This window comes from Brachionichthys hirsutus, chromosome 24 (assembly GCF_040956055.1).
Source record: "Brachionichthys hirsutus isolate HB-005 chromosome 24, CSIRO-AGI_Bhir_v1, whole genome shotgun sequence".
In the NCBI taxonomy this organism is placed as follows: domain Eukaryota; kingdom Metazoa; phylum Chordata; class Actinopteri; order Lophiiformes; family Brachionichthyidae; genus Brachionichthys; species Brachionichthys hirsutus.
The window spans coordinates 4,070,887-4,097,040 of NC_090920.1; the positions used below are offsets into that span (position 1 = coordinate 4,070,887).

Sequence of the window (26,154 nt, forward strand, 5' to 3'; positions counted from 1 at the left end):
GTCGTTTGTTTGCTAGTGCTAATTTGGTTTCTTTTAATCACGAACTTTCCTCTGGTGTCGTTATGTAATCGTCCCCTTTTTTTTGGGGGGGGTCCCACACGTCTTCCTTCAACGAGGAACGAACTCGAGAGCGAGTTCTGTGCGCGCGTTTGTCGGTAAATACGCGCGAGTGCGAGTATTTCTGGGACATCAAACCGTCTTTGAGGTGGAGGATGGATCTCACAGGGCAGCAACGACGACAGAGATGGGAGTGAAGGTTCTCCCTCACTCCACGCACGCACACGCACGCACACACACACACACGCACACACACACACACACACACACACGCAAGTGTTAGATGAAGCCTAAAGAGGATCTTCAAAGTCCAACACTGCTGGGCCATTAATGAGGGCAAACTATTTTGGGAAGCAGCAACTTAGCTTTTTAAAGATGCGCGACGCCTTCGTCTTTGCGTGCACGTGCGTGTGCACGAGAGGCGAGACTTGTGTGCGGCTCTTTGGGTGTGAATATGCATCGAGTCGCGTCTTCCCCAAGAACTCTTTGAAGTAACGGAGAGGGAATTACGGGACGAGCCACGCGGGACGGAGGTGAAAACGTCCTTCAGATGAGGACGGATGAGGATGTGTGTTTACTAGAAACAGCCACGACTCCCGACCTTCGACCCCGTCAGGTAAATGGTCACTTAACACCCGCCGAGTGTCAACACGTGCGCGTTTCCTGCACGGCGGCCGCGACTCTGTGTGACTTCCTGTGGCATCGCTGTGTCAACAAAGGAGAGCGAGGCCGGGAAGCGGGAGCGTGCCCGGGTGGCGTTTGTGTGGCGTGTCCGTGCGCGAGGACAGGAAGAGGAAAACCTGACTGTACGAAAAACAGGGAGGAAGAGGAAGAGGAAGAGGAAGAGGCCGGAAAGCAAAGAAGAGGAGCGCCGGAGCACAGATGTTGTCGGTTACCAGCTCCCGAGGGAGGAAGATGTCCTCCTGCCGGGCGACCACCACGGACACGTTCTCTCCTTGCTTGGTGCTGCGCAGCATGGCGACGAGTTCCTCTTGACTACGGTCGGCCATGTCCACGCCATTCACCTACACGCACACACGCACGCACGCACACACGCAACAGAAGAGAAAACACACAAGTGTTTCATCCATGAGGATCAGACACCCTCGTCTGTTTTACTTCAATTAAAGGTTTTGTTTTTATTTTGTCTGACCAGCAGGGGCGCCACAGCTCAATACTCCGGCGGTTTTACCTCCAGGATGCGGTCTCCAGGCAGGAGGCGGCCATCTTTGACTGCTGCGCCACGCGAGAGGATGTTCTTCACCAGGATCGGTCCCGGCCCGTGGACCGAGGCGTCCCTGGTTACCACGGTGAAGCCCAGACCTTCAGAACCTGCGGAGACAAAGCAGCTGCTCAGTCCCTCCCCATTCCTGCTCTGTCCAGCGGGTCCCGGGTCCCGGGTTTCAGCGTCCTCGTCCTCGCTAGCTGCTGTTCAAGCGCCTGTTTACCGCCTGGCTCAGAAGCTGAAGCCACAAGGCAAGCCCCCCCCCCCCCCCCCCGAGCCGGATTAGACAGATTCTGCCTTTAATTTCACGTGTGAGCAGGCGGAACGGCGGCTGACGAAGGGAGCTAGGAGGAGGAAGGAGGAAAGGAGGTGGCAGGAGAGGAGAGGAAGCTGAGAGACATTATTCCCGTCGGCTCCTCTCCCCGGAGATGCAACGTGATTTCCACAAAGATGTTCCCTTCAGGGTGAGCATTTATCTGTGTATATACATTTGAAAGTGTGTGTGGGTGCGCGTGCGTGCACGCGAGTGTGTGTGGGATTCTGAGGCCACACACACACACACACACACACACACACACACACGAGCCATCATCCTTTCCCTTTTTCACGGCTTCCCAAGCCCCAAGCCATGAGTGAAATGTGCCACGCTTTCCCTCTCTCGCTCTCTCGCTCTCTCTCTCTGTGTGTGTGTGTGCGTGCGCACTGAGCGTGGCATACTAAAGGCGGCGAGCGATGCTATCTGCTCTCCAAGCTAAGCTTCTGCTTGCCCTACATTAGCGCTCCTAAACCTCAGCGCCTGTCAATCAAGGAGAGAAAGAGCCTGTTGCCAAGGAGGAGGGTGTTCAAGACCCCATAATATCCTCTGCTCTGATCTTTCATCATGTGGAAAGGGATCAACGGAGACGGGGGGGGGGGGGCTCAGACAAAAGAAGGATGGGGGGGAAAGGTGCTGAAAATGGGAGGACGGAGAAGAAAGAAACTAAAACTAAAGCAGCGTGAATGGAGATAGCAAAGATGGAGGGTGGATAAGTGTGTGTGTGTGTGTGTGCGTGCGTGTCCCCGTGCGTGTCTGTGTGTGTCCCGTCCATGCTTTCAGTGTCCTACAACAACGCAGCTTACAGCAGCTCTACGAGACGCTAGCTGCGTTAGCATGCAGAACCTCACATTCGTGAATACTTCTCTTAAACGAGGAAGAAACCAAAGCGTTACCTTTCTGAAGGTCAATCTTGATCCTCTTGCCGCCCTTCCTGCCGTTGAGGTTGGCCAGGCCGGGGGGGGCAGGCGTCCTACTGGCTGGGGGGCTCTGACTTCGGCCCACTGGTGTCGGCGAGTCGTTTGCCTCCCTGGTCGGGGGGGCAGGAGAGCCCCCCTCTGATGAGCCATTCCCGGACTGGGGCTCCGGCGGTGGCGCGTTGATGGCGGCCGGCTCGGGGGTTCTGGAACGAGCCGCTGGTCGAGCCGCTTCCAGTTTGGACTCCAGCTGGGGGGCGCCGTTTGCACGGACAGCTTTGCCTTCGCCGGTAAAAAGCTGACCGATCAGGCTCTTCTCGTATCGGGACTTGTTGAGGGGGGGGAGGACCTCCAGACGCACAGAAGAGCCGGACATAGCCTGGCGGAACACGTCCTGAGACCTGGGGGGGGGGGGGGGGGGTAACATTTCTATTTACATCATCTGAGCCGTCAAAGCGTAAAAGAAAAGCAAAGGACGAGGAGGGTGAATGCAGCCGAGGATGAGGAGGGTGAGTGCGGCAGAGGATGAGGAGGGTGAATGGGGCCGAGGACGAGGAGGGTGAATGCAGCCGAGGACAAGGAGGGTGAATGCAGCCGAGGAGGGTGAATGCGGCTGAGGATGGGGAGGGTGAATGCAGCAGAGGGTGAGGAGGGTGAATGCGGCAGAGGATGAGGAGGGTGAATGGGGCCGAGGACAAGGAGGGTGAATGCAGCCGAGGATGAGGAGGTGAATGCGGCAGAGGACGAGGAGGGTGAATGCGGCAGAGGATGAGGAGGGTGAATGCATCCTGTGTGGCATTAATGGAGCTGAATTCACTTTGGATCAAGCCGAGTGGCTCTTCCAGCTGGGGCGGAACACTTTGGTCCCCCCCCCCCCCCCCATCAGATGGAAGGGACCTTCCAGCAGCCTCTTAATAGGCGTCTATCAGCAGAACATTCACACAACAGTGAAGACACAGTGGGACGCAGTTAAATGGACGTATTCAGCTCCACGAGGGAGAGGACAGAAAGAATTAGGATGGGAGGATGCAGAAGAGCGTTGGAAAGAAGAAAGACGAGAGCGAAATAATACATTAACTCTGCTGTGAGGAGAAGTGGTGATGAGGATGAGGGGGGTTGGTCTTCCGCTGATGAAGAGAGCGGTGTCTCCATCTTCTCTGCTTCTGGGTTGTTTGTTTTTTTGTTTAAGATGCTAATTATTTCGGGCATATACAGAAATGAAGAAGGGATTCCTGTGGTTGTTTTGAGAACTCAATTGTTAAATTGTGTGGATTCGTAAAACACTCGCAGCTACAGGTCGGGAACATGAATAGTTAATAATCGCTTAAAAAAAAAAAGCCGGCGAAACTGCAGATCAGGTACAAACCGCCCCTTTTGCCCCAGAATGATTTCTGTTTGACAAGGAAGTGCTCTCAAACCTGACCTTGCATTCACAGGTCTCTACACAGCACTTGTGTGTGTTTCTGCGTGTTTTTATACACACACAGAAACACACACACACACCCTCCGGCTCATCTGGCACTTACTGGGCGAACGTCTTGTCCTGGAGCGGCGTGTCGTTGATCTGGACGATGCACTCCTCCTCGTGGAGCAGGTCCTCCCTCTTGGCGCGACTGCTTCCTTCGATGCCTTTAATGTGCAGCCCCAACGTCCTTTGCAACACACAAACGTAGCGCGGGGTCACGGCGGGGTCACGGCGGTAAACGTGTCGAGAAAGGCATCGAGAAGTCATCACCGCCACCCGCCTTTCCGTGGACGTCTGACTGATTGCATTGGGAGGGGCGCGTGTGGCTGTAACTCCACGGTGTGTGTGCTTACCGTCCACTAAGAGAGGAGCAGTAGGGGACGACGTGGATCCCCAGGGGCCCCCAGTCAGCAGGAAACTCCACCGGCCTCGTCAGGGAGCTGCCAATAAAAGACACGCAAAGGAAGTACGCAACGCTAACACTGACGCAGTCGCACAAAGTAAACCAGGACGATACACGATCAATACACTAGCTAGGGGACCGGATCAATACGGGATCAGGCAGGACTAGCTAGGGGACCAGATCAATACGGGATCGGGCAGGACTAGCTAGGGACTGGATCAATACGGGATCGGGCAGGACTAGCTAGGCTACTGGATCAATACGGGATCGGGCAGGACTAGCTAGGCTACTGGATCAATATGGGATCGGGCAGGACTAGCTAGGGGACCGGATCAATACGAGATCGGGCAGGACTAGCTAGGGGACTGGATCAATACGGGATCGGGCAGGACTAGCTAGGCTACTGGATCAATACGGGATCAGGCAGGACTAGCTAGGCTACTGGATCAATACGGGATCGGGCAGGACTAGCTAGGGGACCGGATCAATACGAGATCGGGCAGGACTAGCTAGGCTACTGGATCAATACGGGATCGGGCAGGACTAGCTAGGGGACCGGATCAATACGAGATCGGGCAGGACTAGCTAGGGGACTGGATCAATACGGGATCGGGCAGGACTAGCTAGGGGACTGGATCAATACGGGATCGGGCAGGACTAGCTAGGGGACTGGATCAATACGAGATCGGGCAGGACTAGCTAGGGGACTGGATCAATACGGGATCGGGCAGGACTAGCTAGGCTACTGGATCAATACGGGATCGGGCAGGACTAGCTAGGGGACCGGATCAATACGAGATCGGGCAGGACTAGCTAGGGGACCGGATCAATACGAGATCGGCAGGACTAGCTAGGCTACTGGATCAATACGGGATCGGGCAGGACTAGCTAGGGGACCGGATCAATACGAGATCGGGCAGGACTAGCTAGGGGACTGGATCAATACGGGATCGGGCAGGACTAGCTAGGGGACTGGATCAATACGGGATCGGGCAGGACTAGCTAGGCTACTGGATCAATACGGGATCATCCAAAAAGCCTCGTCATCCTCAGACAAGATGAAACGTCTTCCTGTGTCCAACTCTTCAGATCTCACCTGAGACACCCTCATTTGTCCCCCCCGTCCTCTGGACAAGTTAAAGATGGACGATCCAGAATCAATCAATCAATCAATCAATATCTCTCTCTCTCTCATCGTTCGTTACGCCACACTCCTCTGTCACCGTCGCCACGCTCTTGTTAACCTTTGCCAGGTTCACTCGCAGCGTGCGCACACTCCCACATGCACGCACACTCCCACGTGCACGCACACGCTCCCACGCGCACGCACACTCCCACGCGCACGCACACTACCACGCGCACGCACACTCCCACGCGCACGCACACGCTCCCACGCGCACGCACACTCCCACGCGCACGCACACGCTCCCACGCGCACGCACGCTCCCACGTGCACGCACACTCCCACGCGCACGCACACTCCCACGCGCACGCACACGCTCCCACGCGCACGCACACTCCCACCGCGCACGCACACGCTCCCACGCGCACGCACACTCCCACATGCACGCACACTCCCACGTGCACGCACACGCTCCCACGTGCACGCACACGCTCCCACGCGCACGCACACTCCCACGTGCACGCACACGACCAATTGCATTCTTATTGCGACATCTGACGCAGGCTCACGAGCGCCGTCGGCCACGTGGCTTTAAATTGAATTCGAACAAGCATCAGATCGACATTTTATGAGAGGACACAGGATCTGAATTATGCATGTGCACATGCACGCACGCACGCACACACACACACACACACACACTGCTGTTCCTGCATATTATATATGTATTTGTGGAGAACTAACACACACACGCCTTATTTACAGTCGTATAAAAACAAACAAGCTCCTCAGAGGCCGCCGTAGCTCGTTAGCACGCTGCGCGAGGCGTCTGCAGCGCCGCCGTGGAGGGGTCGATTGTTACCATAGTTACTGCGTGACTGACAGCCAGAAGAAATTAAAAGGAAACTCCCATCATGCCGAAGGTTTGGGAGTCACACGTCCAAAGACGGCGTGCAGGTTGCCATGGCGAACGGTGTACGACCATGCATGTTACACTCCTTCATCCGTGCACACACACACACACACACACACACACACACCTAATTTGCATGTTTTTTTGGTGATGGGAGGAAGAACCAGAATTAAAAGCTGTGAATTAGAATAATTAATTTTACATCGCTTCGTTTTCTAAAGGCATAAAAAAACTCAACCGACAAAGTCCAACCACAGACCAACTTCGATGCTACCGGCAGTTGTGCGTTGTGGCTATTCGGGTAGATGCTAAGGAGAAGATGAGAACCTTAACGGGAGCTTTCTGTGCAAATACTCCCATAAATATCTGGACCGGCCCGGTTCAGGACCCGGCCTCCTCCGCCCGGACCGGCCCGGTTCAGGACCCCGCCTCCCTCTGCCCGGACCGCCCGGTTTAGGACCCCGCCTCCCTCTGCCCGGACCGGCCCGGTTCAGGACCCCGCCTCCCTCTGCCCGGACCGGCCCGTTTAGGACCCCGCCTCCCTCTGCCCGGACCGGCCCGGTTCAGGACCCCCGCCTCCCTCTGCCCGGACCGGCCCGGTTCAGGACCCCGCCTCCTCTGCCCGGACCGGCCCGGGTTCAGGACCCCGCCTCCCTCTGCCCGGACCGGCCCGGTTCAGGGACCCCGCCTCCTCTGCCCGGACCGGCCCGGTTCAGGACCCCGCCTCCTCTGCCCGGACCGGCCCGGTTCAGGACCCCGCCTCCTCTGCCCACACTCGTACCTGAACCTAGCTTGAGTCATCTTGGAGGAGGGGCTGTCCGAGCGCAGTCGATCCAAAGCTCCTCTCAGCACATGGTTGATTTCCTGCAAACAGAAAACACACAAACACGATGACGACATCTGTCGCTACAAATTAACAAGAATCTCCACTTGCAGGCGGCGAATAAACAGCAGCCAGAGGGCGAACAAGAAGAGGCCCGTCGCCAATTAGCAGAACGCGCTAACGCCGCCATCAATCACGGCCGCCGGACGCTGCGCTCGCCACCACTTACCGCTGTCCTTCCTTTACTCTTACTGTCTTTCTACCTCTCCCTCCGCCTCCTTCCGTCCGCGGCCCGTACCAGGACTCTATTTTTAAGATGGCAAGAATCAACAACCCTGGGGGGGGAGAAGGAACAAAAAGCACGGGGGGGGGGGGGGGAGACAAACATGGAAAACGACGGAAAGCTGCGAGACGCTCAAACGCAAGCTAGGAGCGGCAGGGGGAAATTACCCCAAAAACAAGCGGGGTGCAGTTAGGTCCTTCTGCCCCGTCGCTTTCATTGTGTCACGGGCATTAATGGATAAAAAGCTCCCGCCCACCGATGGTTGCCTTAGCAACCCCCTGCACCACACCCAACTCCACGCTGGCGTTCCTGTTGCCGAGGCGCCGCTACAAATATCCCAAACAGCGTATTTCTGGATCTAAACACGAGAGCAGCGCCTGAGGAAAGATGACCCACTTATCTGGGCAGTGGGAGATTACCCCCCCCCCCCCCACCACCCCCCCACAATGGAGCGCATGTGAGAGCGGGGGATGAAAAAACAAGCTGGAGGCTCCATTGTTGTGGAGCATCTTCACGCAGCGCCATTAACCCACGCCCGGAGCGCGCACACACACACACACACACTAAACACATCTACACTTGTTGTATAGCCAGTTTTACTAAAGTACTACACAGAGTACAATTACATAAACCCCCCGTGTGGTCCGCTTTAGTATTATATTAGATAGGCGGGCACACACACACACACCCCCCTACACACACACACACACACACACACACACACGCACACACACACGCGCACACACACACACACACACACACACACACACACACACCTTACATGACCAGTGAGTCTAATCCCCGATTGAGAGCGTGACCGTTTTTATCTGGACATAAAATAAACCCCAGGTTTCCTCTTTGCCCCCCCCCCCGCTGGTGCTCAGCCAATCAGCTCGCTCCGCTCTCTGCTCGCCCCCCCCGTCCCCCCAGGTCCGTCGGATCCCTGCCTTTACATCAGCGATAGCACGGACGCGATTAGCCACTACTGCTAATGCAAAAAAAAGCCTGTAGCTTGTTTCAGCTTGAGCGACGATGACGATGACGAGATGAAGAGCGGACCTGATGGCTACTGGATGGGCTTTGGGATGGTTCTGGCCCAATGGAAAACGTTTGCTCGTGTGTCAGGATGACAGGAGTAAAACACCTGCGTGGCCCCCTCGGAAAAATAACTCAAATAACAAAAATAACAAATAAATCCACATTTGAAATGTTCGCTTTCTTGGGAAAGAAAACGCGCAAAACATTTTGAGCAGAAATGGTGCGAGCGGTTTAGCTAAATATAATCTGGCAGTCTGGGAGGCCAACATATGGAAGCCCATCTAATTAACAGGCTGTCTGGTCTGTATCCCGATGTGTGTGTGTGTGTGTGCGTGTGTGTGCGTGCGTGTGTGACACGAGGCATTTGTGAGTGTTTGCACGACGCAGGAAAACAAGCCGTCGGTTTTTTTACGTCATGGGTGTCGGAACGCGGGACAGACTTTCTCCCGTGTTGCATCACCACACCCCCGACGTGGCGAAACATCCGCCGAACGCGTGGGCAGCGGGACGCGGCGAGCAGGACGGACGAGGAGGAAGAAGCACAGCAAAGCAGGAAGGACTGAGCAGCTAGCGCTTTTAGCTCGTAGCATTAAACGCCGCACGCGGCAGGAAGCCCGTGTTAATGAAAAGGCCGACACGGAGAGTCTGCAAACGACGGAGAGAGCGGCCAATCGGTGGCCTTCGCCACAGCAGGCAGGGAAATCAATTAAAGGGGCAGGACGCATATTTATCACTGCATCAGCCTTAATTACACTTTATCTAGCTTTCAATACCTCCTCCAAGACAAAAAGGACAGAAGAGAGAGTGTGTGTGTGTGTGTGTGTGTGCGTGTGTGTGTGCGTGTGTGTGTGTGTGTGTGCGTGCGTCACTTGTCAGTGCTTAAGTGAGTGTGTGGAGATAAGGGGGACGTTTGTCCAGTGGATGAGTGAGGATGAAGTGATAGCGTATTGATCTCTGGAAGTCCATCAGACTCAGGACTCAATAGGCCCGAGAGCTGTGACGGCCTTCGAGCCACGCACACACACACACACGCGCGCACACGCACACACACACACAGCGGTCTTTGTCCTCTGGGCCGTGTGTGCGTGTGTTAAACGGCTTTGAGAGTTTGCTCTTTCGCTTTTAATCACAAGTCCAGAAACAGGTTTGTAACGTGTGAATGAACGCCGTTCATCGCATTCACACAAACACCAATAGCTCCGATTAGACGCGGGGATTAGCAGCGAGCTAAAGGAAGATGAAATCATTACGGTGTTAAATGATTCCGATCACAAATGCAAAAACCCATAAAAGCTATTTAAAGCTCGTCTTACTGTCGCATGAAAATGTGTAGATTAAACGTTCGGCTTCCTTCCCATCAAGCTGCTTCTGTCTCATAGACGTTAAATGAAACGCCCCTTTCTGGAGGAGCCCTAACCCCCCCCCCTCCCTGATTCTGTAACCTTCTATAAACCTGGAGACAATCAATCAATCTACATCGGTGGATCATTACGTCCTGCTGCTGCAAACACTCACCGGCTCAGGAGATTCAAGGCTGTGGCTGCCGGGCGGGGGCGTGGTTGTTGTCAGAAAGGTGTGGTCAGGGCGGAGTCGCTGCTGCTCCTCACCAACAGAGGCGTGTCTAGGTGGAGAAAGACGGGATGCATCCATTACGCGGCGGTTACAAATTTAAATCCACAGAGGGAGAAATAAAGACAGGGAAGAGAAAAAGAGTGAGAGAGTGAGATGAACAGAGAGCCCGGGTTAGTGCGACACTCGGGGAGGGAGGGAGGGGAAAGCTAACAACGTGTTCTTCTTCCCTGTAATCAATCTCCCTTTGGAGGGTCAGGGACGGGGTCCCGGTCTACCGCGGTCAGACTGGAGAAGGTGGACGAGTGCAGGTCGGAGGATGGGGGGGGACGGGGGACGGTTACCCCGTCCACCCCGTCACGTGAATCAAAATCATTTAAGTCTCCGGGTTTGCCTCATCTATTAATTATCAGGAGTTATCCCTCCGTTTTTTGGGTTCTAGCCTTCTAGCACGCAGTCGGGTCCGATCTCCTCGCCGCTGGGATCAGGAAGCTTCCATCTAAAATGGGCCCAGCGCAGCAGAGCCCCACCTGACCTGCGTTAATCGAGCGTTTTGAATTAGCCACGCCTTCTGAACAGAACGCGGCGGCGGGCTTCCCCCCGCTCTGCTCTGCAGCCACCTGTCACGCGCGTCTATGAAAATAGAATCTTGGACGGCGACGCGACAAGAATGTTGCAGGTTTAAAAAGGTAGAACGGCATCCAAGCGCCGGCGTTTGTTCGGAGGCGAGTCTGGTACAGGATTTAACCGCCACACGGAAATAATCGGCAGTTATTGCCGCGTGGTGGTCCTAGCAGCTGCTAACTGCTAGCAGCTGCTAACTGCTAGCAGCTGCTAACTGCTCGGACCACCAGCACATCAAGTGCTAGAACACACGTAGTTAGCGGAGATTTGAGGTCGGGCAGTTTCTGCAGTTTATCTCCAAAATGGCGGCGCCGATGAAGTGGCCGAGGCCGCTCCATGGTCACGGTCGGGGTCCATTACCCAGCGGCCAGCCCCATAAATCCTCCTCCGTTTACCCACGGTCAAGTCCAGCTCCATCAATCCTCCAACCATTAAGGGCTCCGGAGCTGCGAGGGAACCGGTGGGTCGCTAGCTTTGACCTCTGACGACCTCGGGGGGGTAAACGCTACAGATGAGAACCTTTAACTCTCTGCCGACGACCTCAGACGTCATTCCAATCAAACCGATTGGTCGGTAGTCTGGTGAGCATCGGGGCGGGCGGGTAACATGAATTAATTACAGAGCATGATGTGGCAGCAAGTAATAATACTCGTTCTAAAATGCAGTCTCACACTTGCAACTACAGGAACTGCATCGGAGGAGTTGATACAGATTTGGTTGACGGGCCTTGAAGGAGAAGCCACCGTGCGATGAGGATCAGACGCGTCACGGCTTTCATGTGGAGTCGCTGTAAACCTGCAGACGTATTTCAGGCCGTCTAATTTAACAGGCAGAAGCCACAACGCGCCTTAAATAGACCTCGCCAGCCCAACCCGGCCCGGCCCAGCCCGGCCCGGCCCGGCTCGGCAACCACTTCAAGGGCAGAAAAACAAACGGGGACGCACCCAAGCTACTTTCCGTCCTTATCTTTCCGTTGAGATTGGTGTACTTGGAGAGGCCTGACCCCGTGAAGGTCTCCATCCGTGCTGCTTATGCAACTCTGAGAAGGCAGAGGTTTATTTTTAGAAGCTCCTCTTACTTTATGCCTGTAAAGGTTCTCAAAAAGCAGCCGCGCTGGTTCCCGGCCGGGGCAGCGCAGGAAACAAGGACGCATCATGTTCCTGTCTGACTGCGCGTCACCCAGATTTCACGTGCGTAAATGGAGCGTGTCGTCGAGTGTTTGCACGCCACGGGCCTCTCAATCGATAGAGCAATCCGGCGCGGGCTGCTCACGGGATGATGTGATAAGGACTCTCTGTGCACGTTGGTGCCGTGCCCGTGCGGCGGCGGATCGATGCGGGTCTGATCCTTCCCACGGGGGCCGGTGTGAAGTCACACAAACACTTTGATGCCTGACTGATTACTGAATTACTCGTCATGCTGTCCAGCAGCGATAACCGGATTACTGGGAGTAACCGGATTAATGCAGGGAGATTTAAGGTTCTCTGTTTTTGCAGAAAACCCAGTTCATGAAATGTTTAGCGTCTTCAAGACGACGACTTCCTGTCCCTGAGCTTCTCCCCTCAATGCATGCAGATAAATAACGTTATAATAACACATCGCTTCCCGCAGACCCGCCGCCGCCGGCGAGTCAGTTTGAGGAGCAAAGCTTGTCGGGAATTCAGAACGGAACAGTTTCGCAGCATTCCTGTGAACATGCTCGGCGAGATAAGATCAAATTCCTGCGCGTTCCGCGGCTTAAAGACGAGAAATGAAGCGATTGGGTGCCGTCATCCGTCATATCCAAACACGCAGACCTACACATGGGGGGGGGGGGGGGGGGGGATGGACTCGAGTCAGAGAGTTCAGATACGGTGGAGGACGCAGCGTTTTCCGTGAAAGCAAAAACTTTAGGTGAGGACAACAGCCCCCCCCCACCCCCAAAAAAAAGCATCTGCATCAACACTGAATCTATTTTCACCCATCATCACTTTATGAAATGCTGTTCCATAAATGTTCCCGTGACGGTACGAGTTATCAAAGTGTTGATTGAGCGTTGCGTCGCAGAAACTTTTAGTTTCTTACATTTCAAACCGGCAGAAACCGAAGATGAAGAAACCGACGGAGAGAAAGAGAAGAAAGAGCGCGGACGTACTTCCTTTGAGCGTGGCCTCGTTGACTTCAATCTCTCCTCTGATTGGCTCCTTGTACTCCAGGTGGGGGAGGTAGACCATGGCGTCGGGGCTGGGGGAGGCAGTGGAGTAGCCGTTTGACATGCGCTCTCTTGGGCTGTCTGTCCTCCCGTTCTGGACTTCAAACATGGCCACCAGCTGGAAGAGACGGCGTCCATCATGTTCTCATGTTAAACAGAACGGCAACATCATCTGGAATAAACTAGTTCTGAACAATGACATTCTGGAACGGGGGTGGAACCGGAACAGATGCGCTGTGTGTGTGTGTGTGTGTGAACTGTGACACCGCGGCTACACACGCTGATAAACGGGCCCATGAGAGAGAGAGAGAGAGAGAGAGAGAGAGACGAGGAATCAAAGACCGAACTCCAGGAAAACAATCGGATTCTTTGACGGATGCTTCTCTCCCTTCTTTATCTTTTCTCTCCTTATCTCCCCCCCCCCCCCTCGCCTCTTTCTCCAAACTCGCTGACAGCATCGATCAAAGCTGAAGTCTCGGGGCATAATGTGACGTGCACGCGCACGTGCACACGCAGGCAGCTTCCGTCAAACGCGATTTGTTCGTTCGGAGCGACCTTCTTTTAATGGCGACGATTTGATTTTTTTTTTTTACCGCCGACACAAGTAGAGAATGCTGCTGATGAAGACCACAGATGAAGCCCCCCCCCCCCCCCCCCGCTGCTTCCTCTCATCACTCAATCAAGTGTCAACAAAATGCATCGCGTCTCGCTTCATTTGGACCAACAGCTAAATCAATCCAAACTAGAACCCCCCCCCCGCACACTAGAAGCAAAGATTCAGTCCGAACTTTGGCTCTGATCAATAAAGCAATATAAATGGCCTCCGAGCATCGGTACTGATAAGGAAACGCTTCAGCGGCCCCCCCCGAACACACCGGTTCCTCTCGCCCCCCCCCCCCGCTGCCTGGCGCTACGATTCAAGGAAACAAATCACCTGGTTTTGTCCTGCTGCGTCTGTGGGGAGTTATTGATCCGGACCCGGGGGGGGCCTGCATGTCGACGCCCCCTGAATAATGTCACCCCGCCGTCACACACACACACCGACACACCCCCTTTATATTGTCGTAAATCACGACGCTGGACTAGCTGGTGTGTGTGTGTGTGTGTGTGTGTTGATTATGCACCAAACAGAATGAGAGTTAATTAAAACGGCGTTTGCCTTTGATTCACGTGAACGCAGCTGCTAATGTGAAGCTGGATTATAATGTAGATTATATCTTGGGGTTTGTTCCATTTTGCTTTGGGCATTCATTGTACGAGGATGCAAGGAAATGAACGCTCAGGCTACCGTAGCGGCGTTTTGGATCAAGGGCGGGAATCTGCTCTCGTTCGCTCCGCTACGTTCCAGGCTAAGTTTCAGGAAGCTGGCGAAGCGTTGTGGCGTTTCAGCGGCACGTAAATCAGGGAAATCAGAACCTGACCCGAGTTTCGTTTCTCATTATTGGACTCTCATCCTCACAATGCTAACAAAAGCCTTTTCTGAAGCTAACAGAACGCTTGCAGCAACTTCCTGTTGTTTAGCATGAATGTGTTCTTTATGATTATTGATTAGAGGGCAGGAAGCAGGAATCTGGATATTCCGATGATTCAAGTGAAAGGTCTCTTTAGAGATCTACTGATGTTGACCTTGTGCAGTGACCTGGCTGCTGACCTTTGACCTTGAGAGAAAACCGCCTTTATTTACCTGCGATCAATAAACGGACGTCTGATTGAATATCTAAACAACCGGCTGCTGTAAACGCCGGATAAGGTGTGTGTGTGTGTGTGTGTGTGTGTTATAACGCACACACAAGTGGTTTAGTGACTTTAATAATTCACATTAATTAGCCAATAGCAGCACATCCTGTCCTGCATGGCGCGCGCGCACACACACACACACGCACACGCGCACACACACATGCACACACACACACGCGCACACACGCACACGCACACGCACACACACACTTTTGACAGCTGGAGGATGAACAGTGCCACCCTGCTTTACTCACATGCTACTGCACGCGTTTACACAAGCATCAGCGTCACACAAACACACACAAACACACACACACACACACACTTCCTTATGTCACCCGTTGGTGCTAATCAACCCATTTGTCTCCTCTCTCTGCACTGTCTGCCACTGTGTGTGTGTGTGTGGATGGATCGGGGGGGGGGGGGGGATTGAGATGCTTTGCTTTGTGCCGTTGTCATTTATCTTAAAACAGCCGGCCTCCTCTCCGTTCTCCTCTTCTCACACTATTCTTCCCTCTCTCTGCATAATTCAGAGGCGTCCTGACAGCCGCGTGGCGAGATCACGCCTCTCACACGCGGGCGCCGATTACACAGCACGAACGGCGAGCCGTGCGCCGAAACGCAGGTTCAGAGAGACGCTTTTAGACGTCGGAATCACGGGGAACGAAGCTACCCGACGCTCCGATTAGCCGTGTGACGGTTCAAAAGGAGGCAGGAAACATTTGGGATTTAAAAGGTATTGGGATCAAAGCTCTTAGAAAAACACAACCACCCACAACGGGGCACGGGACATGAACTTAACATGTCGAAAAGCTCACGCTCAGGGGCTTAAACTGAATACTCTAGCAATAAAAGCACGCACACACACACACACACACACACACACACAGGGCGTCCACATGATGGGTGCTGTCGAGGGAATGTCTGGCCTGCGTTATTGAAACAAGTAGAACGCTGGTTGCGTTACCGGTGAGAGCAGTACACACCGCCAGATGTGGGGATTACCTCTCGGAAACACACACGCATACTTGTATACGGCCCTTCGTTACTGCAGACGTGCGCTGTGTAACATCAGAGACACCGAACCGGCGAGGGGACCCACGCAGCGGTAACGGGAGTCTCAGAATCGCGCCTCCTCCTTCCCGTTTGAGGAGGCGTCAGCGGTTCCGGTGCGTTCCCACACGGAGCGCAGCGTCTCTTTGATGATCTAAAGTCGAGGCTCCAAAGTGAATCCGGAGGTTTAAAAACATTTAGCAGAAGATGCTTCCATAAAGCGAAAATAACACCTGGAAGAATTGTGGTGCAAAAAAAAAAAAAAAGAGAGAAATGCAAAGTATTGAGTAATCTATTACTACTTGATCCCATCACGTGGGATCGACATCAAGATACGTTGTATGCAGCAATAAATAAATGTTTGTTGCGTCATATTTAGCAAGACCTCGAACGCTTGCCAGCGTGACCGCTAAACGTCCACTTAACTCGAAACTTAAATGCGTCATGCATGATTTTAAACTGAAATTGCTTTATATTATCGGCGTGTTTTGCACTTCACCGACTGTCTCACACGGATAGTTATGAAGTAATGCAGGCGAACATGTGCGGCCATTTTAAACTTGTAAGTGCGTCTAGTTTGAGCATAAATTCTTGAAATGGCTTCCAGTGTTTTTAGACCTCATCGGCAGGAAGCGGATCGCCGGATGCTGTGAAGGTGAAACTGCAGGTCCAAAAAGCAAAAATCACGACTTCACAGGACAAAATAAGCCAACAAAGAGACGCGGAGTGTGTGTCCGGGTGTGTGTGTGTGCGTGTGTGCGTGTGTGCGTGTTGGGAGAACAACGCAAAAGAAAAAAAAAGGCGAGAAAATGAAAGCACTTTGCAAGAAAACAATAAAATAAGAAGAATTAGGGTAATTCAACATTTAAATATATAAATACCACTGCTGTTCTGTTCTCTTTCATGTGTGTGTGTGCGTCTGTGTGTCCACAGTGCCACACACACACACACACACACACACTAAAAGCCAGCCACTAGTTGAGGTATTGCAGCACAGTGACAAGTCACATTATTATTTATGCACACTCATAAAGGGAGAGGGTAAACTCTTCATAAATCACGTATGCCCGAGAGGCCGAGGAGGAGGAGGAGGAGGAGGGGGAGGGGGAGGGGGAGGAGCCTCGTGTTTCTCAGGCCAGCAGCACAAATATGAAAGCGGCTCGTTCATCATTCCTGCAGAGCAAACACATCGGAGGCGTCGGCGAACACGACACGCACACTCCGTCACATGTACTCCCTCGGTGCACGAAGTCACGACCTCTTCCTCATGAGCGTGCATAAACACCGACACACACACACACACACACACACACACACACGCGCGCGCGCGCGGACGCAGAGTGAATTCACACATGTTCCCGCTCTGGTCCTCAAAAGTCCGAGCCGGAGACTGATCATCAGATTTCTTTTCCCTGTAGCCTCCTCCTCCTCCTCCTCCTCCTCCTCCTCCTCCTCGTGGAGTCTGACAGAGAAAGAGGAGGAGTGATTAACTCGCCCTCTCACCTGTGGCTCTCTCCCCTCCTCCTCTTTCTGCCCTCCCTTGACATTTCTCTGGTGAGATCGGAGCTTTGAAGTGATTTTACCTTTTACGGGGGAAATGTGTACTTTTCTTATCTTTTATTTTTTCCTGCAACCATGAACCAGAACGTCCCCCCCCCCCCCCCTCTCTCTGAACCGATGGCATCCAGGTTTCCACCTCAGCTCATCCTGCTGATACTGAATATGTTAAGTACAAGTAGCCAGTGTTCAGTACTCGCTGTTGCCATGGAGAGGAGGCCTGACACCTGCACACCTGCACCCCCCCCCCCCACAAGTCACACACAAGCACGGAGAAATGGGCCGACACCCTGACTGGATCGCGCTCTGCAGCTTCACCGAACTGACAAATCACTTTGGAGAGGCGCCGTCACTCAAAGTCACAAAGGTAGAGCGCCGGATCGTCCCAAAGTGCAACTTTATGGGGAAACGCAGCAGGAGCGCCGTTAAACGAAAAGCACGCAGGCACAGCGGGGGGGGGGCTCGTTCTCCTTAAGCCTTCCTTGAGTTGCTTCATCGTAACAATCAGAGAGAGAGAGGGTGTAAGAGGGGTATCGTTAATTAAATACAATCAGATGAAGAGCTTTCATGGCGTTCGGATGGGTGGGTGGGGGGGGGGGGGTGAGATATAATCAAATCAGCTGAAGTGACTGATTCCCACCGGGCCAAACATTCAGCCTGATCGACCTTTATTCTATATACCGTTTATATCTGGATATATTAACCCTCCCGTTAGCCCTGAGAAAAACGAGGGGGAGGAAGAGAACAACAAGAAAAGAAGAAGAAGAAGAAGCAGCAGCAGCGGCGGCGGCGGCGGCGGCGGCCATGCCGCACGGCCTTGAGGTTAAACGTGTTCCGGTTTAATTCCCGTCTCGGAGGAGGAACACAACTCGAACCTGCACTTTGCCACACAACGCTTCCAAACGTCTACAAATTAGAGCACAACAAACGTCATTTGGTGTGAATGAACCGCAGCTTCTGAACGTAAAATCGTTTTATTCTCCTCCCCCATGGGGGGGGGGTGGCATTTAGCCCACACAAGCCGGGTGAAGAAACGAGCCCTTAACTTCCTTTCGCTCCTTGGCGTTTTCTAATCAGCGCACGTGAAGCTCGTTCTCCCGCTCGTCCAGGCGGCGTGCGTTCTCCGACTATTCAGACGCCATTCAAGCGAACGGGAAGCAGCGAGGTGCCACGGAGGCTAATCAGCACGTCTGCGCTTTGCAATCACGTCCCATTCACGAAGGTTTCCCTCCAGCCGGTTAGCGCCTTCTAAGTAATGCCTCATTGTCGCCTGTTAGAGCGGCCGACATCCGACGCCACCCGACCGAGTTCGGCTGGAACCGACGGAAACAAAATCTACGCGGCATTTAGTTCATGCAGGCCGTGCACATTGGTGCACGTTCGTTAATTAAAATTAATTAAAGAGAGATGGAGAAAATCGCCATTTTTTTTCCATCAAATTTCCCATGAAATTAGATTTCACATTTGGCTGCATGGGATGGACGGTTGGGTTTGAAATGCATCTTTTACCCTCGAACCCAGAGTCCGTGCGCGTGTGTGTGTGTGTGTGTGTGTGTGTGCGTGTGTAAATGAGGAGTGACAGTCCACTTATGAGGAGATGTTATGCTCCCTGAGTTTAATTCCCATTCTGCAGATCGGTGCGACACACGCGAACATTCGATTTCAGCGTGTCTGTGTCGGACGGGGGGGGGGGGGACGATCAGAGGACTTTCTGCCGTCCGCCACACGCGGCAGCATCCTGACATCCATTTAGATACGGGAGGGGCTGGTGGAGAGCCGGCGTTTTAATGGCGGCCTGCATGCCTGTTAGCGGCGTCCCTCAGGGGACTGACAACAGGAGACAAAAAGTTGGACACAGTTGTGCCCACAGAGACGGGCTAACAGGGGATAAAGCACGCTTGTGAGTGGAGGGGGGGGGTCTGTCAGGTCAGTGACTCCAACCGACAAACCTCCCAAGTCTTCTGAGTGAAGGGCCGATGAAGAGGAGCGCCTCATCGACTCCACTTGACCTGCGCTCTTTTGCGAGTGTCTGAGCCGAAACCCCCCCGACCTTCCTCGCGTTCATCGGATTAGAATTCATATTCATGAGGAGGCCGTCGGCCAGCGTTTTGAAATGTGTGTGTGTGTGTGTGCGTGCGCATGTCACAGATGCAGGGGGCAGAATGTAATCAAATCACAGCCTACCCCTGATCACCAAAGTCATCAACCACCAGTGGCGCTCCATCCATGCACGCTAATGCTAACAGGCTACAACACATGCCTGCCTGTGGTTCGGCACAGGCGGCATGTGCAGTAAATGGCTGTGTGTGTGTGTGTGTGTGTGTGTGTGTGTGTGTGTGTGTTTTGACTAATGGTCAGGAGTTGGCCCAGATAAAGAGGTCTTGACTTGCAGCTATGCTAACCACTAGGCATACAAATAGCTAGCCATTATCTCTCATTAGCATCCACAGCTAACACGGGGCCCCCCCACTGTGTGGTGGAGGGCCCCTCACAATGGGACACTCCTGTATGATTGATGGGGAAACAGCGCCGGCCACAATAATGGAATATAAAAGAGAAGCACTAAAGATAGAATCGAGGTAATAAAAAAAAAAAAGCCATCGTCAAACAAAAGGAAGGAAGGCTAATCAAGGACGCCAGGCACAGCTCATTAATCTACGAACGCCGCCGCCGTTTGGGGGTTCCGAGATAAGCCGGATGACTGGCGTGCTGCGACTCGTCCTATTCCGTCTGCAATCGCTTCATCAATGGCAAAAACAAAAGGATAGAATGAGGAGTGAGATGAAAGCCGGGAGCGCTTCTGGAGAACTGGGTGAAGAGATGGAGGTAAATAAAGAGGCTTCCTGTAGGAAAAGCTCCGACGTCAGGCTAGCTCGTTAGCGGGGGAAGCGGGATCTGATCCGTGACACTCCCTCACTGAGAGGGACGCAGGTTCGGCTTGGAAAATGAGTTATTAAAATCTCTGACGCACAAATAAGACGCGGATCCGATGATTAGAAATCCATCATCCTCGGAAACGAAGGCTCGATTCTCTGTGATTGCAAAAACTTCCACTTCTCACAGAGTCATCTATTATTTAGTTGTGTCCCCTTTTTCATGAAGAGTATTTTGTCAAACTTCCATTTCCATTTCATTTCCCTTTCTTGCTGACCGCGTTGATAATTAATTGCTCATTAGTGTCCGGGGTTTATGAATACGTATTATTGGTAGATTAGCTTTCATTATCTTTCACATTGTCGAAATGCATGATGGGAAACACTTGCTTTTCTTTGAAGCGGGCCCCCAGTATGTGTTTGTGCATGAAAAGCCAAACGTGCAGATCTTTGAAAGAACTTCCCTCTGCAGGAGGCTAAAAAAAAATAAAACACCTGAACTGGTGTTGTTCCGTCAGTCTCAGTAAAAGTGAACATGACAGCTACATCACACGGCGACGGCGGCCGCCGCTCCCCCTTCAGGCGGGAGAGAGAAAGAGAGATGTTCACGACCGAGCACCGAGCGAATGTCAAATAATCCAAACCACAGAAATAATCTGTCACCTCGCATATTTAAATAACACACCTGACATGCAGCGACAAGCTAACCAAGATTAGCATTTACAAATGTTCATTGGGCCTCCTGTCAACCTGGAAAGATGGAGACTTAAATAAATAAATCCGCTATAAGACGCAAGCATGACCACGAATGACGGATTCTCCCCCGACGCCTTAGCGAGAGCTAGCTCGTCTTGTTGCGCTAACCTGTCCAACGAATGCCGTCCATCGCGTTACCATGACAATGTGCGGAGGATGTACGAGATCGATGATAGAACAAAGAGCGTTAGCCTCAATGAAAGACGCTGAAATCAATCAATCAACGCCATGAACCCCCCACTGAAGCTCACCCGGTCCCGGTCCTCCACCAGATCACTCAGCAGGTCGTCCATGTCCAGGATCCCTCCGTCCGTGTACTCCAGGTGGTGCGTCCGGACATCGCTCTCCCCGCGCTGTGCACAAAGACGCCATTAGCATTAGCGTTTCATTTAAGCGCTCCTGGAGTTACGTCCATCAGCAAAGACAAATGAGTGTTTACAAAGCTGCAATCTGAAATTTAAGCCATTTACACAAACCAATTGACGGGGAAGTGCAGAAACAATGGCATCGTCCCCTTTTTGTGAGCCACTACACAAAAATCCTGAATACACAATGAAACTATTTACTCTCAACCCAGTAGACGGGTTAAACTAGTATTGTTTATTATTTTTTGTGCTATTTTCCCCCTCACGATTTCTATTAAAAGTAATTTCTGAACTGAAATAAGAACTCTTTGACGGGCCTTATCGTTCCTGACAGTGTGTGCAGTCGAAAATGGCCCATTAGGACCCCGCCCATTCCAATAATCAATCTGTCAAGAGCAACACAAGACTACATTAGCAGCTAAATTAACAGCTCCAGGCTACACGCCTGGGAGGCTGGGACGAGTTTGGCAGAGACCCAGACGCCCGGCGTGAACGGGCACGTTCTTGCTCCGCTGCATCCGAATGGGAATTGCGGGCAAAATAAAAAAGAGGGTGTCTTCTGTTCACATAAATGGTTCAGAGCCTGGGATTTCAATCACGGGAATGAAAAGCGGCACATCGCCCTGGATACGGAGCTGCTAACCCCAGAACTACAAGCCAGATCCAGAGCACAGCAGCTCGTCATCACCCGACCGCTCTCCGGCGGCTCATCAAGAATGAGACTCAAGCTAATCAATGGCATTGGGAATGAGAAACCGAGTTTTTTTTTTATTCAATCAACACTGGATTGAAAGTGACTGAAAGGGTCGCCGCCGGGTCGCAGCAGAGCGTGCCGCTCACGTCAGGCCGTGAGAAGCGTTCACGCCCGAGAATCCGGCCCGACCGGAACGGCAGCGGGGATTCTTCTACCTTTCACTCAAACTGGTTCGGCGTCACAAGGAATGAAGGCAGGTGTTTGGCTGCCGTGGCGATGACATCACGGTAATCTCAGAACACCGCTGGCATTTTGTCAGCACCTGGGCGCACCTGGGCGCACCTTACAGCATACTTGTGTTTCCTGAGCAAACACTTTACTCCATTTCTCCACGGCGATAAAAAGGGGATCAGCGGATGACACTTCAGAGGGAAGGTAATCCATAGTGAAGCCCCCCGGTGTCGATCCCCGGTAATTCCCCTTTCTACTCTGCACTCTTCCCATGAAATGAAAAACAAAAGGAGAGGAGAGTCAGACAGTCTGCAGAGGAGACTCACCCTAAAAGCTAGGAGAGTAAATTCCCTTCAAATTACACCATTAAGCCCCCCCCCCCCCCCACCCCCAGCCATCTTAAGTGATATTTCTTCTCCCTCTCTGGCGAGCAAACGGAGAACGGCGAAGCGTCTGGGCAATTAGTGGAGCTAAATTCAGTAGCTCTGCACCGGTGGCGGCGTTCCGCACTTTGATCCGGAGGAGACTTTAAAAAAAAGCGTAATTACACAGCTGCAGGAGGATGGCGCGGATTATTAGTTTTTTGGAATCTTTAATTAACACGTCGATAAGGAACCGTCTCTGAGTCGGATCCATCGGTGCGACCGAAAGGACAGAGGAAACACAAATGAGTTTTCTCAATGAAGGAAGACGACAAGCAGAGATGAGGTTAGCCTCGGCGTAGCGTCTGGCATCGGAGTCGAAGTAAAGCCAATTGTTAGATCTGACCCAAATATTCATTTAGAAACTATTTAAATATTTATGGCAGCAGCTGCTCGAGTCTGTATTTACACCCAGAAGCCCGAATATGAGAAGATAACAGAATGTCAGACAATCTTCTCGTTATTTACATGCACAACTAACAAAAACATTTATTTTTGACACATTTTCATTAGAAATTTTGTGGATAATTTTGCTCAGATTTCCAGATACTTTTAAAATGATCTTTTAAAAGTGTTCTTTTCTGTTTTAACATTTTCAGAGGGTCAAATCATCTGAATATTCCCCCTCACCATTTTTTTTATTTTTTTTTAAACCTTTCAACATCTGCACCACTTAGTCCTGCATATTCCTAAAGTTAATGATTCCGGTTTAACAGGGGAGCGGAGCCAACGCCCGACGGAGTGCGTTGGGTTCACTTAGAGCGCCGTCAGAAGGGCTGTAATCTGAACCCAGCCTGTATGAGCCAGGGAGACCAGCATGGAGACAGAATGTTCTCAGGAGGAGCCCCCAGACTAATACGGGACGGGGGGTCAGTCAGCTGTTAGCATGGATTCACGCAGACATGCTCCATCGATCAGTGATCGGGATGCAATTGATTATTTAGGAATTTATGACTGTGCCTGAAGGTCAAGGTAAACCGAACCACTTTCTCATTCTCCCTTTGTGAAAGTCTTTCTGCACAAAATCTAACTTATCATCCGACCTGCAGCAGAGAATTTTCTGATCCAGGAAATGAAAGTCAATTAAGTATATAATTATACAACAACGGATGGAAGAAACATACGGTTTAAATATATCTTCTTGTATAACACACAATGTAAATATTGACGAGCAACACGCTGCACTTTTTTTTAAACCACAGGATCACGATATCCTTAATTCTGATATTTTACACTTTTATTTGAGAACAATATTCTCCGTACAATGAATCAGAATCTTTTTTTTTGGGGTTACACAACTGCGTTTCCAAATGACGCACTGAGTCACGGCTGAGATCCAACGCAAATAAATAAAGTACAACCAGTACACACACACACACACACACACACACACCCCGAGTGATGACACCCCGGTTTTTGGCTGTCCCTGCTGTCAGCAGCGAGGCTGGAGAGCAGAGAAACGTGTGCTTAATGTGGACCTAAGTGGTTTCTGCTGACAGGCGCATCCAATCCAGCCTTCTCTGCTGGGAAACTCTGGACCTGAACCGTCCCCGTGGACCTGAACCGTCCTCGTGGACCTGAACCGTCCTCGTGGACCTGGACCGTCCTCGTAGACCTTGACCGTCCTCGCGATTATCTGCCTCAAACGAGGTAGTCAGCGTCTGGGCGACAGCTCCTAATTAAAACGCCCTGTGAAAAGCAATCGGAGCCCGATTCTAATCACGCGCTCGCATTCCTGCCTGATGCTTGCTTCTGCTTCTGCTTCTGCTTCTGCTTCTGCTTCTGCTTCTGCTTCTGCTTCTGCTTCTGCTTCTGCTTCTGCTTCTGCGTCTGCTTCTGCTTCTGCTTCTGCTTCTGCTTCTGCTTCTGCTTCTGCTTCTGCGTCTGCTTCTGCTTCTGCTTCTGCTTCTGCTTGTGCACAGCGCGCACGTGTCACGCTTAAATTCAGCAGGGACTGCTGGGCAGAGCGGGCACGGCTGCAGCTGTCAGGAAACAGCAGGAGTGACAGCTCAGGGCACATCCACCAAGATGAGCTCTGGATACGTGTGTGTGTGTGTGTGTGTGTGTGCGTGTGTGTGCTGTGTGTGTGTGTGTGCGGCCTTCTAGTTGTTTGAGTCAAAGTAATCCACCATCCAGAAGGCGTGCACGGACTCTAGCACCTCCACGGGCCAGCTGAGGGGACGGGGGGACGGGTGGGCCGAGGAGCAACCAGGCAACCCTGTCCCCGATAAACCGGAATCCCCCACCCCCCCCCCCCTGCCCGCTGAGATAAAGGCTGAAACAGGGAGCTGTTGTGCAGGTAGGCAGCCGAGCACCACTCACACGCGCACCCATCACGACACAACAGCGTGCACATGAATAAAAGGTCAAATCAGCAGGATGACTTATGTTTCAGTGACTGCAGCACCGGGGAGCAGAAAGATGGAGGTTCATTTCTACGTCCAGGACAAGCTGGAGTAAGTATAATAAGTATTATTATAGGTGGAATGGTTTATTACCATGGAAACACACTTCTTCACCAAACTATGTAAATAAAATCAAACCTGAACCAGTTATAAATAAACATTGATTGAAACCATTTCATTTCCAGCCACAGCTCTTATTTCCTAAAGTTATTTCCTAAAGCTGCACGAATGGAAAAGAAATTCAAGCTGCATTGCATTCTGGTCTTTTGAGTTTACAAAAACGTCTTCTGTGGCACAATAATAAAGTGAAACTTTTAATTTCAGTCTTAAATGTTAAGGACTTGTTAATCGATTAGTAACTAAGGGAGTCTAATATTGTGTATTTAATAGGATAATATAATATCGTTTATCAAAATATTTAGCTAGCAAAATACTATTTAGAAGTCTACTTATAAATGTTCTTGTTCTTGTTTGACAAATGAGAGTTTATTCAACTCAGTTTGACCAATTATAAAGTTAATTATCTCATTGAAAAAACATTTATTCACGCTTTTATTCAAGCTCACCGGTTTATGCTAACATTAAAGACATCACAAACCCGACGCTGTCACGTGACACATACTTCTGCAAGGTGTGTTAACAGGTATCGACAGAATGAGCGGAGCGGTATTTCATAAACATTTTTATTTTTATTTTTATCTTTATCAGAAGCAAGTTTAGAACATGTATTCACCTGTTGCTCCAGAATCCTGCGGTACCTCCGCGAAGCCTGGCCGATCAAGTCCCGCACGGTCCAATCAGCTTTGCAGGGAACGACCACCGCCGTGTCCGCGAAACTCACCGTAACCTTCATCACAGCCGCTAATCCTAGCGTTTTCTATAAAAAACAAAAGAAGAAAATAATCCAAGTTTCGGTTCGCGTCGCGCCCCGGGGCTGCACCTGTCCGTCGAAACCGGAGCAGCAGGTGTTTCCGGTCAGGGCGCCGACGCTGGTCTGCTTCTAAACGTTAACGGGACATCCCGGTTTAACCAAAGGGTTAAAATAAACGAGAGTAAAACGCGTCAGTGCACCCGCAGACGGAAAGTTTCTGTCATGTTGCGCTGTCGGCGGAAACAC

At 51.9% G+C, this 26,154-nt stretch overlaps 1 protein-coding gene across 1 annotated transcript in view; it reads right to left on the bottom strand.

Annotated features, from left to right (window-relative positions):
- The window catches only part of pard3ba (par-3 family cell polarity regulator beta a), a 66,354-nt gene extending 40,464 nt beyond the window's left edge, over positions 1-25,890 (bottom strand). Inside the window, 11 exon segments of the mRNA XM_068756204.1 lie at positions 938-1,082; positions 1,250-1,389; positions 2,492-2,913; positions 4,039-4,164; positions 4,331-4,417; positions 7,198-7,280; positions 10,076-10,137; positions 10,140-10,181; positions 12,888-13,062; positions 21,172-21,273; positions 25,771-25,890. Coding sequence (XP_068612305.1) covers positions 938-1,082; positions 1,250-1,389; positions 2,492-2,913; positions 4,039-4,164; positions 4,331-4,417; positions 7,198-7,280; positions 10,076-10,137; positions 10,140-10,181; positions 12,888-13,062; positions 21,172-21,273; positions 25,771-25,890 — 1,504 coding nt within the window.
- Between the last annotated feature and the right edge of the window lie 264 nt (positions 25,891-26,154).